The following is a 16,738-nucleotide window of genomic DNA, read 5'->3' on the forward strand; positions in this document are numbered from 1 at the left end:
AGTAGGGAAACACGTTGTATCTGTTTTCCGTTGCCACGACATTTGGCCGGTGGGAGGGGGAAGTAGTGAGCATGTGATAGTTGAGGCTCTGATGGTCTCTGGTGCCTGAGTTTGTGACCTTGAGGCGGTGTTGGCCTAGGGGTAGTAATGTGCTGTATTGCTGGCAAACAGGGCAGCAGGGAAAGGTTGACAAGCAAGAGAGGAACTGATGACCTCAGCAGGGTGGAGGAACCAGTCCCAAACACCACCTTCTCCATTAGAATCCAAGAGGGGGGCCCCAAGGAACTCGGAAAAGAGCACGAGCTCTTTCTCGTGCATAAACAACATAGCTCGCGATGCTGCCACATTTTAAATTCTTTATGTTATTGTGGTAAGAACACTTAATGCCCATACACTGTACTTGCACATAAATGTTAAAAATAGGTGGTCATCCTTCCCATGTAGACAAGCCTGACTGTGGAGGATGGATAGAGTTGGAGTTATCTGTTATGCTGACATTTGAAAAACAAATAAAGGCCAGAGTTTATTTTTTATAGCCACACACCTTCCCCTGTCACCTCTGGCCTGCTCGAGGGGCCATTCACAGTGAAGGGGGAGCTTCGTTGCGACCCACTGCCTTGCAGATTCTGTGCTTCTCTGAATTGTGTTCAGAAGCCACTTCAGTGTGGACACCTATACACCCTGCCACACCAAATTTTTGTGTGTAGTTGTGAGTTCCCCGAACGTCACTGATGAAAAAGGCAGAAGGACTGTGGTGTGGCTGAGTGTGTGGGGTGGGGACTGACATGAAGCCGGCTAGAGAATTATTCTCTCCAGAATTCTGCTCTGGGGCGAAGCTGTCCCTGCTCATTCCAGGAGCAGGGTCTGAGGACAGTGGGCTACCCAGGCCTGCTCTCCAGCCTCGAGCAGAAAGGAGAAAGGATGAGGAGGATGGGGTGGCCTATTTCATAGACTTCACCGAGCCAACCCTGTACCCCTTTTAACACCTCCAAATACTCCTGTGTGCAGTTTCAGCGTCCCCCTCTCAGGAGCAGATGTGACTTTGTATATTTCTGAGCTATGCAGTAGGAAGAGGTCTGTCATGAGCTGCCTCTTTCCTCATCATAGATGGACTCCCCCTCCTCCCATCCCACAGGTCTCTGACTCTCACAGCATCCCAGTTCTCTGCCTTTAGCCAGGACAGGCAGTAAGAGAAGAGGTAGTTTCTAACCCATCCATTGAAGAGCAAGCCTATCTCCAAACCCATGTGATACCATGAGGCACAAATTCCACAGCTGGCTCGGCTGGGCCAGCCTGACTTTATCTCTCACAGCACAACCACCTCGTGTGGTTGGTCCTTTATTTAAAAAAAAAAAGTTCTGAGATTTTATCAATTATTGGGTAATATGGACAATCTACTAGCTTCATAGGAAACCAAAATTTGGGCCTTTAAGACTTAAAAACAGAAAGGTAATCTTTAGTGTCTTCATCGTTTTGAAGACACAATGATTGCATTTTGAGGCCTGAAAGTTTTTATGCATACTTGGTTGATTAAGAGGGAAAAACAACACACCCTTTAAAATGGGCTTGTAGAATATGTGGTATTTGATGTAATAGTGCCTTAAGCCCCAAAAGGATGGGCTGCGGACTGTTTATACCTTACACTGACCCACAGGCTTACACACAGGCCCACATAGACAGAAAACTTTAAGATTATTGTGGAAAAAAGAGTCTTTAGTACCAAGTATTTGATGTTATAACCAAGGTGACATTTCCTGATAGAATAAGTTTTTCAGGAAATATATGGAATAATTTTTCAAATTTTATCACCAAGTGTGATAACAACTGATGAAAGTTTACCTGGTGGTTTTTAAGATAAATTGATGTCTAACTGGTCATATTCTAGTTGTCCTGCTATGAAGCAGGACATGCCAGGTAGAGTGTGATAAACTGGCAAGGCCAATGAGTCATTTTGCTCCTTGGTGATGCGGGAAGGGAAGATGGGGAGGGAACACAGATCTGGTGGCAAATGAACAAATACATGCCCCACAGCTCCAGAGGGAGGCCTCAGGCAGGCTTATCGCCTCTTAGAATCTGTGTCCTGAGAGGGTTTTGGCTCAGAGGGTTTTGGGGGGATGAGATGAAATTGGGTAGATCAGCACCTCTCCTTCCCAGCAGGACCAGCGGCTTCTTTTCACCCCTCGAACAGCCAGGCCCCCCTGCTTCCTGTCCAGTGGCCCTTCCTGCATGCACTGCCCCCAGCCCACTCCTCAGCGGCTGAGCCCCTCTTTTTGAGGACACACATCCTAAAGCACCTGTCACTCAAGGCCGCCCATGAAAAGCTTCTGACCCCAGCTGTTTCCTTTGGGTCCTTTGAGCTGCCTTCCCTGCAACAAAGAGACACATGCTAGACTTTTAAATCCTCTGCTTTCAGAATCATCCAGAAGCACAGATTTCAGGAAAAATTGGGTGACTGGAAGCAAGGCGTGCAGAGCTGAATGTTCTGGATGCTGCCAGCCCTCCCATGAAGCCAGCTTCCCAGCCCTCACCTCCTCCCCATGGGCCCCAAACCACCTCACGTAGTTACGTCACTGATCAACAACAGACACAATTCTCCTTGGTCATGAAGATGAGGGTCTTTCTGGACCCCAAGATCTCTCAAAGCAACAGTGGAAACAGAAGTGAGAGTTCTGAGGCCAGAGGAGTTGAGTTCCCTAGTCAGGGAGAGCTTGTACCTGGGGCACAGGTCAGGGAAGTTAAGCTCCATGCCAAGGTCCCCTAACCAGGGGCCACAGTGGGCCTGAGCCCAAGACATCTGCCCAAGCAGGACAGACGCAGGGCGGCCCACAGGGAGGAGGTCCTGCTGTGCATCCTTCAGAGCCTTCAGGGTATTGGGCTTTGTTCTATAAAGAGGAGCGGTCAGGGGTATTATTGTCACAGGCACCGTGATCATTCTTACTGCACTTGCAAAGCAGCTGATCTTGTCTATTCTCATGAGTCCTAGGCAGTGAGATTTTCTTTTTAACCAACTGTTTATACATTGTTCCTCTAGACAAGGGTAAATATTACAGATTCTGTATGCTTATTTTTAAATGTACACATCCTGTTTGTGACCTTTAAGGAAGACTCTCTGGGAAAGGTATCGATTTCCCAATCTAAGGTGACTTCCTGAGTTGTCAGTGACCACAGTGAGAGCCAAAGCCACAGGCACAGATGTAGTTGTTGCCAGGAGACTTGCGGCTTATTTTTAACATAATTTTTCTTGCTTTATTCCCGTAAGTACCTGAGTAGCTAAAAGAGAATTCAAATAGATTATGTCCACTTTTAGCCCCCTTTCCCCCATTTTAGTAATTATCTCCTCCTTGTTTACACAGATAAGCTTAAGCTTTTATTAGAAAATAGGAGAGACCTTCACATGAACAGGAAGAGGTTGTTCCTCCCGTATCGAAGCCCATCTCTCCAGTACGATCATCCTTATGGTTCCCTGTCCGGGTTAGCAAAGGCTGCTGGGCACCTGCTCTGTGTGGGGGTCCCAGGGTTATTAGAAAAGAAACAGCGGATGTGCCCATGGCCCTAGGAGTTCGCCACTGGGGACGGCACTGGTGTGTTGTCTCATTACCTCATTCACTGTTTTCATGAGGGCTTACTGAATTGTTGTGTGAATAAAACTCTATTCTTAAGTTAAATGGAAACTTGACACTAATATTGCACACCGTGCTCGAATAGAAAGCTTGCTTGAAGATCACAGAGTTATACGAAAAGCCTGTCACCTCCCAGAGTCTCCCTGTGCACCTCGCCCCTCATCTGGGCTGCATGTGCTCACAGGCGCTCCGAGTTTCATCCCAACTTGTGTCTGCAGGGGAGCCCACTTCGACCTCACTCAGTGGTGGAGCTGGCCAAGTTCGGGGGGCAGGGATCTGCGGGTATTGCCCTCATTCTTTCACATGACTGCCAGCATCCCTTTGTCCCAGGTGACATGTTTGCCATTTGCTATCAGTTCTTCCATGCTGAAGTATAAATGAGTAAAATACCTGTAACTTAACAGATGGCAATGTCCAGCCAGATTTCTTCAAAAGTACACATGAGCACACAGAGACCTTCTAGGTTGAACCAACAGGGCTCCAGTGATGGAATACTGAGCAGTGGGCTTCGCACTTCCTGCGCCCCAGCCTCTAAAATCACACCTCTGAACCTTCCCCTCAGCTTCCAGAGACAGGACCAGGTGACTGTGCCCTTGGACAAATCAGGCTGGTGTGTTTTGAGAGAGAAAGCTCTTGTCTGAAGTGCCTGTGCCAGCCACCATGGGAGGGTGACAGGGGAGCCTGAGACACAGGTTCTCTGCATGGTCTTGGGAAGGAGTAGCTGGTTTCCAGGAGCTGGCCCCACACTTTAAACTCCCAGCCATTTACTTTTCTCCAGGAGGATCCTAGACCCCTCCTTGTTGAGAATCAAATTGAAAGTATTAGCCGGGTGCAGTGGCTCACACCTGTAATCCCAGCACTTTGGGAGGCCAAGGCGGGCGGATCACAAGGTCAGGAGTTTAAGACCAGCCTGGCCAACATGGTGAAACCCCGTCTCTACTAAAAATACAAAAATTAGCTAGGTGTGGTGGCAGGTGCCTGTAATACCAGCTACTTGGCAGGAGAATGATTGAACTCAGGTGGCAGAGGTTGCAGTGAGCAGAGATCACGCCACTGCACTCCAGCCTGGGTGACAGAACAAGACTCCATCTCGGGGGGAAAAAAAAAGAAAGTATTTCCACACACGTAAAGCCAGAGACAGTGAGGGAAGACTGAGCCTGGGCAGAAAAGAGCATTGTTGCGTTGGTCGTCCTTATTTCACACGGTGAAGTTCATGCTCCGTGTGTTTGTTCCTTGTCCCATGAAGGTCTCTGTCGTGTCTCCAGACCACGTGAGTGACAGCACTGTCTCTGCCCGGATCTCAGACAACAGCCTGGTACCAGTGGCCGACTTCAGTTACCCTGCAGAATCCTCCTCCTGCCTGGACAACTCTGCAGCTAAGCACAAGCTCCAGGTCAAGCCCCGCAACCAGCGGTCGAGTAAGATGAGGCGGCTCTCATCGGTAATTGGGTTTCCTTCTCCACACAGAGGCAGGCCAGGCAGGCTTGGCACCCCCTATACCCCCGCAACCTGCCTCACTCCCCCGCACAGGGTCTCATGCCCCCTCTGAGCACCCCCACAGTTGATGGAGCCATGCTGTAGGAGCTGAAGTTGCTCATCTTTTTAAACATAAACCAGATCTGTCTCTCCCTTGCAGAAATGCTCCATTCATTCATCCATCCATCTGTCTGTCCGTCATTCCTCACACACTCACTACTGAATGCTGGTTGCCTTCCCCCTGCACTCAGAGGAAAGTCCACACTCCAGGCCGGGCACATCAGGTCCTGCCTACCCCTCAGGCTTCTTACCTTCTTTCTCACTCAGCGCTCTGGCCACCTTTCTGCCTCTTGAGCTCAAGAGCTGCCTCTAGCCTCAGGCCTTGGTGCTGCTGTGTCCCAGCCTTGGGGCCTGAGAGTCCCCCAGAAAAACTCACCCTGCCCGTTCACTTCCTTCAGAGCACTCGCCACATGCCAAAGTGACCTTTGTAAATGGATGTGCTCTTATTGCCAGTCTTCTTTGAGACCCTGTCCTGGCTGCATTTTCAGCCCTTAGAACATTTCTAGTCACAGAGTTGTTGAATGGATGAACCACTGAACAAACAAATGAGTGAATTAACAAATGAGTGAATGAAAGAAGCTGAAACACTAGCGTGGACACCTGTCTTGGACAAGGGCCTACTCAGTAGCATGGGGAGCATGCCTTGGAAAGATAGACCCCTCTTTGGGTGTGCTGCCTCAGGGTGTCGTTACCTCCTAGTCCTAGAAGCTGAGAAACTGGCTCATGGAATACTTTGGCTTCATTTACTGGCAGGTTCGAGGTTCACATAGGGTTGCTCCCTCTCCCCTACCTGACGGGCACTGTAACGCGTCCCCCCTGGAGTGGGGACCAGCCTGGCCACACAGAATGACAGTGCTGATAAAGAGATGCTCACAGGCTAATGTCCTCTGTCCTTCCCTCGTGACATGATTGTGGTGTGTTGGTGAAGTACCCAGGGCAAGCTGGGTGCCTCAGCTGGAGACAGTTGGGCTAGGGCCACTCAGGAGTTCAGCAACTCCCTGAAGAGAGTGAGTTTTCCTTTGGGCATATGGAAGGTGTTCTTTAAACTCATGCCAGCAGAGTAGACTTTTGAGGGGACTAATGCTGGAGGAAGAAGCAAAGGTGAGTTACCTTCAGGCTGATGTGCCAGCTAGGAACCAGGATACTTGTGCCTAGGTGTGTGTGTCCAGTGCATGCACAGTTAAAGGCTGTGTGCTGTGTCAGTGTGACAAGGTCCAGTCACTCAAGACCTGCCTGTCCTCATGCTGAATGAGACTACAGGGCCAGGGCCTGCTCCCTTCTGGCCCTCAAGTCTGTGATTTATGAATCCCACGGGGATGTCTTTGGCTCTGGCCAGGGCGTTTATAGCCAGCCACAACCTGGCCAGGACTTGGTGACAGAGCGAAACGTGGTGTCTATTCCAGGTGGAAACACAGCCTCCCTTCTTGCTCCCATCTGGGCAGGGCTTGTATCCTTCTTTCTTTACATTTGAACTTGACTTAGTTCTTGAATCCCACTTTGTAGAATAACAGAAAACCTGACGTAGCCAGCCTGGGCAAACAGGTAAACACAGCCTTTCCTTGATTTCAACTCTGTCACATCCATGGTCTTTCTCTCTTTTCCCCTTCCCTGCTTGGTAAGGAGCAGGCATGGATATCTTAAGTTCTCAGAGGTATCCATATTTTCCTCCATCCACTGTTGTGGAACCTATGATGCCGGGGGCCTCTGTCCTTCAGTGTCCATAGCACCCTTTGCCTGTTGGTCATGAGGTCCCTCTTCCCAACCATAAGGACCTTCCTTGTGGCCTGGCCCCTCTCAGGGATCAAGGTGCTTTCAGATGCTGCCAGGATGGGAAAGAACAGCCATGCTGCCCCCTCTGCTGCCTTGTGTGGGCTCTGTGACTGATAGTTTTAAAAGGTGACCTCCATCCTAAAGAGGTTTCAACATCAGCAGTTTCCTGTAGTAGCAGAAGGCCATCAACATGGCAAAGTAAAGAACCTGCAGCTTTTGAAAGTTCTTCTGTAGCTTTCTTTGTGCCTCTTCCTCTTTTTAAATCCAAAATAATAGGATTGTGCATTTTGGCAAGAGTTTGCTTAGGTATTGTCACAAACATCCCAGGCATCCTATATTCTATTAGCAAGCAGATGCCATGAAAAATGTTAAAATAATAACAAACAGCAAGAAGAAAAACCTATTGCAAACATACCCTGTCACAGTTCCTGCTTTAGAAAAGGGGAAGGAGAGAGCAATAGCCTGGGTGACTCTTGGTGTCTATTATCACAAACTTTCTAAAAGATCAGTCTCTACACCATCAACCTTTTTGTCATTTCCACATGTTACTTTTGAATGATTCTTGGTTACCTGGAGCTCCTTTCCTTCCCGAGAGAGCAGGAACTGACTTTGTGACAATAGGAGGAAGTTGGACTGGAATCTGAATTCTAGAGGTCTTTCAGAAGAAGACTATCACAAGGCACTGTATGTTTGCCAAGCCAGTAGGGCTTCAGGAGGCCAGAGAAGGGGGGAATCTTAAACTGCATAGAGTGGGAGAGTTTGAAATAGTCCTTGGGGGCCCTGGTAGAGTATCTTGGAGGTTGGGGGCAGGGGGGTGGGGGAGAGTGGGGAGGTGACAGTCACTCAGACCAAGTGTCTGGCACAGTGTTGAGGGCTTGGTTTGACCTGAGTAGGGAGTGGAAGAAACGGCTTAAGACCAGAGAATCTAGGACTTTAAATTTAGCTGAAATTTTTGGTTTTATCCTATAAGCCATGGTTAGCTATTGGCATGATATGAGCCATCTTTTAGGAAAACCAGTCTGGCTTTACTATGAGGGTACATTCCTGAAGTGTTGACATGGGAGACTGGCTGGGAGGAACACAGAGCCATAGAGTCCCAGCTGTTCAGCTCGGCCACCTGCTTGCCCAGGCTTGAACAAGGTATTGGCCTCTCTGAGTTCCCGGCTCTCAAGTGCAAAAAGGGACTCATCATCCCTTCCTCACTGGGATGAATGGAAGATTAAATGAAGTAACAAGTGTGGGAGCACAGAGCATAGCAGACACTGGCTGCTGTTGGTCGCCTTCCCTTGGCGTTACTCTTGTCCACTGGTTTTGAGGCTCTGCCAGAGGAGCTGTAGACATTTACTTTGGAGGCATATCTGCCATTGTCCTGATAAACTTGTGAGCCCAAGTAGACCAGTAGGATACAGACTGAGAAAAGACACCCGTGGGTACATGCCTACTTAAGTGCCAGCTTTATAGTGCTGCTATCACTAAACCATTATAAGCCTTGAAAAAAGTGGGGAGGTGACAGGTTTCCTGGAATTGGCTATAGCGACGATGCTTTTTATCTTTATTTCTCTCAGCGCGCTCAGTCTGAATCCCTGAGCGACCTGACGTGCACCCCAGAGGAGGAGGAAAACGAGGAGAAGCCACTTTTGGAAGTCAGCCCAGAAGAGAGCCCCAGCTCTGGGCAGCAGGACGTGGCGCCAGACAGAGGCCCTGAGCCTGGGCCACCGGCGCCCTTGCCGCCACCCGGAGGGGCCCGTGCCAGACGCGCCCGCCTGCAGCACTGCTCGGCGCTCACGGCCAGCATGGAGGAGGGGGGCGTCCCCGGGGAGGACCCCTCAAGCCGCCCGGCCACCCCGGAGCTCGCCGAGCCCAAGTCGGCCCCCACTCTCCGCGTGGAGCCCCCGTCCCCGCCGGAGGGCCCCCCGAATCCCGGTCCCGACGGCGGAAAGCAGGATGGGGAGGCGCCCCCCGCAGGCCCGTGTGCCCCGGCCACGGACAAGGCGGAGGAGGTGGTCTGTGCTCCCGAAGACGTCGCGAGCCCGTTTCCCACCGCCATCCCTGAGGGGGACACGACTCCCCCCGAGACTGACCCCGCAGCCACCTCAGAGGCGCCCTCTGCTCCCGACGGGCCAGAACACAGCGTCCCGAAGGAAGCGGAGCCGACGCCGCCCGTGCTCCCGGATGAGGAGAAGGGGCCCCCAGGGCCGGCGCCTGAGCCCGAGAGAGAAGCGGAGACGGAGCCCGAGAGAGGAGCGGGGACCGAGCCCGAGAGAATTGGGACCGAGCCCTCCACGGCGCCCGCCCCGAGCCCGCCGGCGCCCAAGAGCTGCCTGAAACACCGGCCCGCGGCCGCCAGCGAGGGCCCCGCCGCGTCCCCGCCGCTTGCCGCCGCGGAGTCTCCCCCGGTGGAGCCCGGCCCCGGTTCCCTCGACGCAGAGGCTGCCGCCCCGGAGCGCCCCAAGGCCGAGCGAGCCGAGGCGCCACCGGCGGGCGCCGAGAGGGCGGCGCCAGAGCGGAAGGCGGAGAGGGGCGGTGCCGAGCTGCGAGGCGCGAAGAAGTTCTCGGTGTCCTCGTGCCGAGCGCGGCCTCGTCCGGGCGTCTCCCGCCCGCTGGAACGGGCCAGCGGCCGCCTGCCCCTCGCGAGGAGCGGCCCGGTCTGGAGGAGCGAGGCGGCTCTTGACGACCTCCAGGGTCTCCCTGAGCCCCAGCACGCGAAACCTGGCCCTCGGAAGCCGGCGGAGCGCGGCCCTCAGGACTCGGGGGACAGGGCGGCCAGCCCGGCCGGGCCGCGCAAGAGCCCTCAGGAGGCGGCCGCCGCGCCCGGCACGAGAGAGCCCTGCCCAGCCGCCCAGGAGCCGGCCCCGAGTGAGGACAGAAACCCCTTCCCCGTCAAGCTCCGGTCCACCTCCCTCTCGCTCAAATACAGGGATGGCGCCTCTCAGGAGGTGAAGGGTGTGAAGAGGTACAGTGCCGAGGTCCGGTTAGAAAGGTCGCTGACCGTGCTCCCGAAGGAGGAGAAGTGTCCCCTCGGGACGGCCCCCGCCCTTCGAGGCGCCAGGGCCCCCAGCGACCAAGGAAAGGGGAAGGCCCGGCCCCCCGAGCCGCTCAGCTCCAAGCCGCCTCTGCCCCGGAAGCCGCTTCTGCAGAGCTTCACGCTCCCGCACCAGCCCGCGCCCCCCGACGCCGGCCCGGGAGAGCGGGAACCCAGGAAGGAGCCCAGGACGGCGGAGAAAAGGCCGCTGCGCAGGGGAGCTGGTAAGAGCCCGCCGAGGGTGCGGGAAGGGCAGGGCCTGGGGAGATCCACATCCACTGGCACATCTTGCTGGACACTCGCCAAATGCTCCTGGTACAAACTTTGTTGCAGGGGAGTTGGAATGAGTCAGAATTCCCACTAACATCATGTCTGATCTAGAGCAAGCTTGTCCAACTCGCGGCCTGGGCCCGGGGCGGCTTTGAATGTGGCCCAACAGGAATTCGTAAACTTTCTTAAAACATTGAGACTTTTTGCGAATTTTTTTTTAAGCTCATCAGCTGTCCTTAGTTTAGTGTATTTTATGTGTGGCCCAAGGCAATTCTTCCAGTGTGGCCTGGGGAAGCCAAAAGATTGGACACCCCTAATCTAGAGTAAGGAATAGGCCGACCTCGGTAGCTCGTGCCTGTAATCCCAGCACTTTGGGAGGCCAAGGCCTGCTGATAAGCCCAGGAGTTCAACACCAACCTGGGCAACATAGTGAGACGTCGTTCTACAAAAAATTTTAAAACTAGCCAGGCGTGGTAATGAGGGCCTGTAGTCCCAGCTACTTGGGAGGCTGAAATAGGATTGCTTGAGCCCAGGAGTTCAAGGCTGCAGTGAACTATGATGGTGCCATGCTCTCCAGCCTGGGTGACAGAGTGAGACCCTGTCTGTTTTAAAAAGACAGAGATAAAATAAGGAATAAAGAGTAGAAAAGGGAAAATAAATACCAGGATTTTGCATAAGTACAGAGAAGTCAGTGTGTAGACATGAGATAAAGAGAAATGTAAAAACTGATTTTGATAGGACTCTCAGCGAATCCCTCAAATTCTTCTCCCACTTTTGACCTAAGAAACTCAGCGAAGTCCAAATCCCAGGACATGTGTACTCATTTTGATGCAGGTTCTTTCAGGGCCTAAGCTATTTCTTGGCTATAAATGAAACATACTCCTCTATTAGGGTCCTTCTGACCTTTTCCTCCAAGAAAGAATTTCCTCCTGCTTCATAATCAGGTTCACGTGGCTCAGCTGCAACATGGAAAGTATTCCATATATTGGAATCACAAGTCTGTATAAAACGTAAGTCTCTCAAGAGGGTCAGCATTTACTTGCTGTCCTGAAAGGGAGATTGTGTTAACATTGAGGCAGAACGTAAGAATATTTGAAAGCAGCTGTCTTTTGAAATGAGCAGAGACAAAGTAGATGACCTTTCTCTGTCTTTGACATTTGTCACTTCTTATAGTGTTTCAGATGAAATGAGAAATCTGTTGAAAATGTGTATTTGCAGCAGAGCTAAAGAATCTTTCATTGCTGGGTTTTTTGTTGTTTTTGTTGTTGTTTGTTTTTGAGACTCCGTCTCACTCTGTTGCCCAGGCTGGAATGCAGTGGTACGATCTTGGCTCACTGCAACCTCCGCCTGCCGGGTTCAAGTGATTCTCCTGCCTCAGCCTCCCAAGTAGCTGGGATTACAGGCAAACACGATACTACGCCCGGCTAATTTTTTTATATTTTTGGTAGAAACGAGGTTTCACCATGTTGGCCAGGCTGGTCTCGAGCTCCTGACCTCAAGTGATCTGCCCGCCTCAGCCTCCCAAAGTGCTGGGATTACAGACATGAGCCACCATGCCTGGCCTGCTGGTTTTTTAAATTAATGGAAATCTGTGAACCAGAAAATGAAACTACACAAATAAGTTGTGTGTGCATGTGATGGGGGCCCTGGGGAGAAGTTTTCCATGACAAATTTTGTTTTTTAAAAATGTTTTGGCCCGGCGTGGTGGCTCACACTTGTAATCCCAGCACTTTGGGAGGCCGAGGCAGGCGGATCACAAGGTCAGGAGTTCAAGACCAGCCTGGCCAACGTGGTGAAACCCCATCTCTACTAAAAATACAAAAATTAGCCAGGCATGGTGGCGCGCACCTCTAATCCTAGCTACTCAGGAGGCTGAGGCAGGAGAATTGCTTGAACCCAGGAGGCGGAGGTTGCAGTGAGCCAAGATCACGCCACTGCACTCCGGCCTGGGTGACAGAGCGAGACTCCATCTCAAAAAAAAAAAAAAAAAAAGAAAGAATGTTTCAGGCTACTCAAGCAGTGTATTGTGGGACAGAGAGGAAATAGAACCCAGTAGCTCTCTTAGGGAATCCTGCACCCTAAGAGGAAGATGCATACATACGAAGAAAATTAGCTCATACAAAACAATGTGAAAACAGTTCCAAAATAGTCTAATCTTTTCTGGCTCTTTTACAGTGCTTTAAATTCCTACGGTGACACACAAGGATTCACAGTTCCAAAGAGCCCACAAATGTGGCCTTCCCAATCTGAAGGCCCCTTGGCACAGCCGCGATTTTGTGTTGCTGCTGCCACTGCAGTAGGATAATCAGTGCGGGAATCTGGAGGAAGTTCAAGCCATCACTGACGATCCACTCTGCAGATTTCCATTGAGGTTATTGAAGCTATTGTAGAGTGATTCAAAAAGCCATTGAAGTAGCAAGGGAGGAAGGAGTTGCTCTCTGTGCACATGAAACCCTGACCTTCATGGCCTAGAATTGAAAATGTCTCTCAAGAGCTTGCTAAATGAATGGAACTTAAAAACAGAATATCAAGCTCGTAGTCAGATCTGAAAAAGAAGCTTCAGAGGGCAATGCTTTGCCCATTATTTATATGTAAGTTTCTCAACCTAAGCCAGGCTTTCTTCACTATAAAATGCCTGGGATAATCTGTAAAGACTTTGTGTATTTTTCTTTGATTTATAAAATGTAATAGAGTATTTTTTTATTAACAGCTTTGCTTATATAGTAGAAGAGAATTGTCTCATCCATCTAAGTTTAATCACATTCACTAAAGCCATAGAAATGACAGAGTTAGATGAATTCCAAAGCGAAAGAAGAATCTAGGTTACTTTATGGGTATGGTTAATGATATTCATTTTAACACAGAGAGAGGGAAGGAATTACCCACATTTTATAGGGAAGCAACTCTGGGGGCAGGGGCAGTGGTATTGGAAGGACAGGTACCAGGACAGGCTGGGCCTGCTGCCTGATCCTACCTGGACCTTGAGGGGCTATCTCATGCTGACCAGAGCAGAATCTCAGGGTCTGCGCTGTCAGACCCCAGCAGTGAAGCTGCCCCCACACTTTCCCTAGATGCCAAATCCGTTTGTGCTTTCATTGATTATTATCACTTCTACTATTATCATTCTCATTGCTCCCAAATTACATTAGCTAGAAGCAATTCAGTTCACATAAAACATACAGATAATGAAAGTTTTAATAACAATATCACTGTTTCCAGAAAGACCTAATATTTGCTGTTGTGGTGGCAAATACCTTGCCCAGAGCTCCCAGATAGTCTGCCACCTCCCCCGTCCTCCCTCCAGGGCATGTACAGTAAAGTTGGATGATTGAAGTGTTCCAGATGACTCGGCTTTGGGCACTCAAACTGCTTTGTCCCCAGCACCTGGTTTATTCCTCCTCCTCTCTTCCACACCTTGTTTTCCTTCTTTGAAGGAATGGAGGGACGCTTCAGCAGAAGGAGTAGGAAAGGATGCAATGGTGGTTGGTTGTAATAAACAGGAGCCTGGGTTGCCGAAGGGGCTGAGCCTCACAGGGGCTGTGCTGGAGTGGTTACTGCAAGCTTAGTATGTGTCTGTGCTCCTCGAGGCAGAGGAGCCCTGTTTATAAGCCTGGTTCATAATTTGCTGATCTGTCGTAGGAAGTAAATGGCCCAGGGTTATCAGCCTTGTTCATTTGTGCAGAACATTATGCATCCTCCTGTTGGTTCAATCCATCCCAGAGTCTAAATTACAGGTCATAAAGCAGCTTCTGCACGCAGGATTAGAATGAGAACAAAGGAGTTAGAGAATATTGTGTGGAAAAATTGCAAAACACAGAAAGTATGTAGAAAAAAAATCACTCCTAGATCGGCTCTCCTTCTAGTCTGTCTTGTTTCTGGGTATGAGATTTATTTTTTTTACAAAGTCATGGTCACATGTTGGTGTTTTGGAAGGTAGTGCAAGAAACCACCCTTCTCACCTGGGGACCTCATTTGATAACCAGCATTGGCTAATCTGAGCTTGATTCCTCCAGACAGGGTTGGTGACAGAGTAACACACTCCAGTCTCTGACCCTCTGTTTCTAGACTCCAGTACTCACTCATTCATGCATTCTTTTTTTCAACAAATATTTAATGTCCTCCTGCCATGCAAGCTCTTTCTTGGCCCCAAAAGATGGGAAGAGCACAGGGGACTGACCCTCAGAGTTTATTGCACAGAGAAGGCAGGTGGTAGCTGGATGCTGGAGGAGTGTAGACAGCCATTTTCTGGCCACCTTGTCTTTGTATGTCACAGCCATTTTCTGAAGGAAATGAACTGAAAGAGACTGTCGTCCTTTTTTAATGACACAGTTCAGATATATTCAAATTCATTTGGGTTAGAATACAAGCTGTGGGGGGTTTTATTGGCATCATGCTAAAAGTATATTCCTGTCTCTTGAATTTTTAAAATTTCATTTTATTGTGATATGAACACATAACATGAGATTGACCCTCTTAAATTTTAAAATGTACAGTGCAGTATTGTTGTCTATAGGTACAGTGTTATAGAGCAGATCTCTAGAACGTACTCTTCTTAACATAACTGAAACTTTATAAACATTGATGAATAGCCCCCAATTTCCCTCTCCCCCGCCCAGCTCCTCATGACCACCTTTCCACTCTTCAATTGTATGAATTTGACTATTTTAGATTTCACATAGAAATGTGATCATGTAATACTTGTCCTTCTGTGACTAGCTGATTTCACTTAGCATAATGTCCTCAAGGTTCATTCATGTTGCTGCAAGTACAGAATTCCCTTCCTTTTTAAGGCTGAATAATATTCCATTGTAGGTATACACTGCATTTGCTTTATCCATTTGTTTGTCCAAACACATTTAGGCTGTTTCCGCATCTTGGCTGTTGTGAATAGTGCCTCAGTGAACAGGGGGTGTTAATATCTCTGAGATTCCGATTTCAGTTATTTTGGGTATATACCCACATATGTCTTGAATTCTTAAAGAAAACCAACTTTGCTCACATTGGCATTTCTTTTTGTCTTGCCCTTCCCTTCACAGTCCCTTCTGAGCAAGTGTCATCAACACCGTAACCTCTGTTTCCCTGCCTCTTTCCTCTGCTCCTCAACCATGTGTGTCTTATCCTTGCATGTCACCCAGTACAAAGCGACCTCTCCTCATTTCCCCTCGTGCAAGACACATCACAGATTCCCACCTGTTTCCTGGAGTTCTTGCTTCCCTTGACTTCTTGGGCCACAGCAATCAGCCACCTACCCATCTGATGAGCAGCCCTGACTTGACACTTCAGCATTCATAATTCCATTTGTCAATGCCACCTCCAGCACAGTTCTCTTTCCTTCTCAGTACTCCATCTACCCAGATACTCAAGCCAGAAACCTCAGCATTATTACAAATATCTTTATATGAACAATCCTGAGAGGCCTAAAAATGATAGTAAAATCACCTCGTAATCCTACTACTTTAAAAGTGACATAAAAAGGGACTTGCTGTTCTGACCAAGATGGAATAAACACCACCCCATCTCTCCCACTGATACGTCATAAAACCCTAAACTGAATGCATAAAGTGAGTATCGGGGACTCTGAAAGGTAGGTAAGAGGAGGAGCTGGTAGCCTGAGGAGATAGATCAGGACCTGAGTGTTGACTCCATAGCAAGTGTGAGCAGTGAAGTAGCACCTCTGCGCTCTGCCACTGGTGGTATCAACAACCCCTGCAGGCCAGAGCTCCTGGGACTTTCCTAGCCCAGATCCTACTGCACCCCCCCACCACCAGCCCCTATGGGACAGAGCTTGTTGGACAGCCTTGGCCCTACTCCAAGTGAACACCAGCAACTAAGCAGCAAATCTCTCTTGGCGGCAGCATCCCTGCAGGATGGAGTTCTTTCTATTCTCTCATCCGTATGCCAGGCAAATGCCAACAACAAGCTGAAACTACTTGCCCTGGTGGCAGTGGCAGTGATGTCCCTTGTGAGGCACAACTCTTGATTCTTTCAGTCCTAATCTTTGGTCATCAGTGAAGTGGCCAACCCCTCACCCCTGCTGAAGATGGTAGCAATACCCTCTGCAGGGCAACGGTCCTTTAGCCCTTCCAGCCCTGCTCCAAGTATGCACCAGCCTAGAGCACTCCAAGTGAGTACCTGCCTCTCCCCACAGCAGCTCCTATGGGTCAGAGCTCTTTTGACTCTTTAGACATTACCCCCGGAGAAACCCAATAATGAAACTATACCCCCGTATTAGCACAGACAGCAGCAACAGGTATGGTGATTGGGGGTCCTGCAGGCTTCTTTCCCTTGCCACTCTGTCCTGAGCTGGTCCCAGTCACAAGAAGGTGCTACAGTGCAGAGAGGCTAAACCTTGGCTTTCTGGCCATAGAATCTTGAGGAGATTACAGAAAGGAGACATCTGAGTTAGATATCCTTTAAATGTGTGTATGAAGTTCTGGGCTCATCCCTGAGCTGCACATGCGTAAAACTGACTAGAATGAGCACAGCAAAACCTTTTGAGAATTTTAGTAGGACCAAGTCT

General features: G+C 49.8%; 1 protein-coding gene across 7 annotated transcripts in view; it reads left to right on the forward strand.

Moving 5' to 3' along the window:
- The window catches only part of CRACDL (CRACD like), a 144,043-nt gene that overhangs the window by 104,906 nt on the left and 22,399 nt on the right, over positions 1-16,738 (forward strand). For all 7 annotated transcript variants that reach the window (XM_009442951.4, XM_009442952.4, XM_009442955.4 and 4 more), the window contains 2 exons: positions 4,867-5,061; positions 8,492-10,172. In XM_009442951.4, coding sequence (XP_009441226.1) covers positions 4,867-5,061; positions 8,492-10,172 — 1,876 coding nt within the window. The remainder of the gene's footprint in view (positions 1-4,866; positions 5,062-8,491; positions 10,173-16,738) is intronic.

This window comes from Pan troglodytes, chromosome 12 (assembly GCF_028858775.2).
Source record: "Pan troglodytes isolate AG18354 chromosome 12, NHGRI_mPanTro3-v2.0_pri, whole genome shotgun sequence".
In the NCBI taxonomy this organism is placed as follows: Eukaryota; Metazoa; Chordata; class Mammalia; order Primates; family Hominidae; genus Pan; species Pan troglodytes.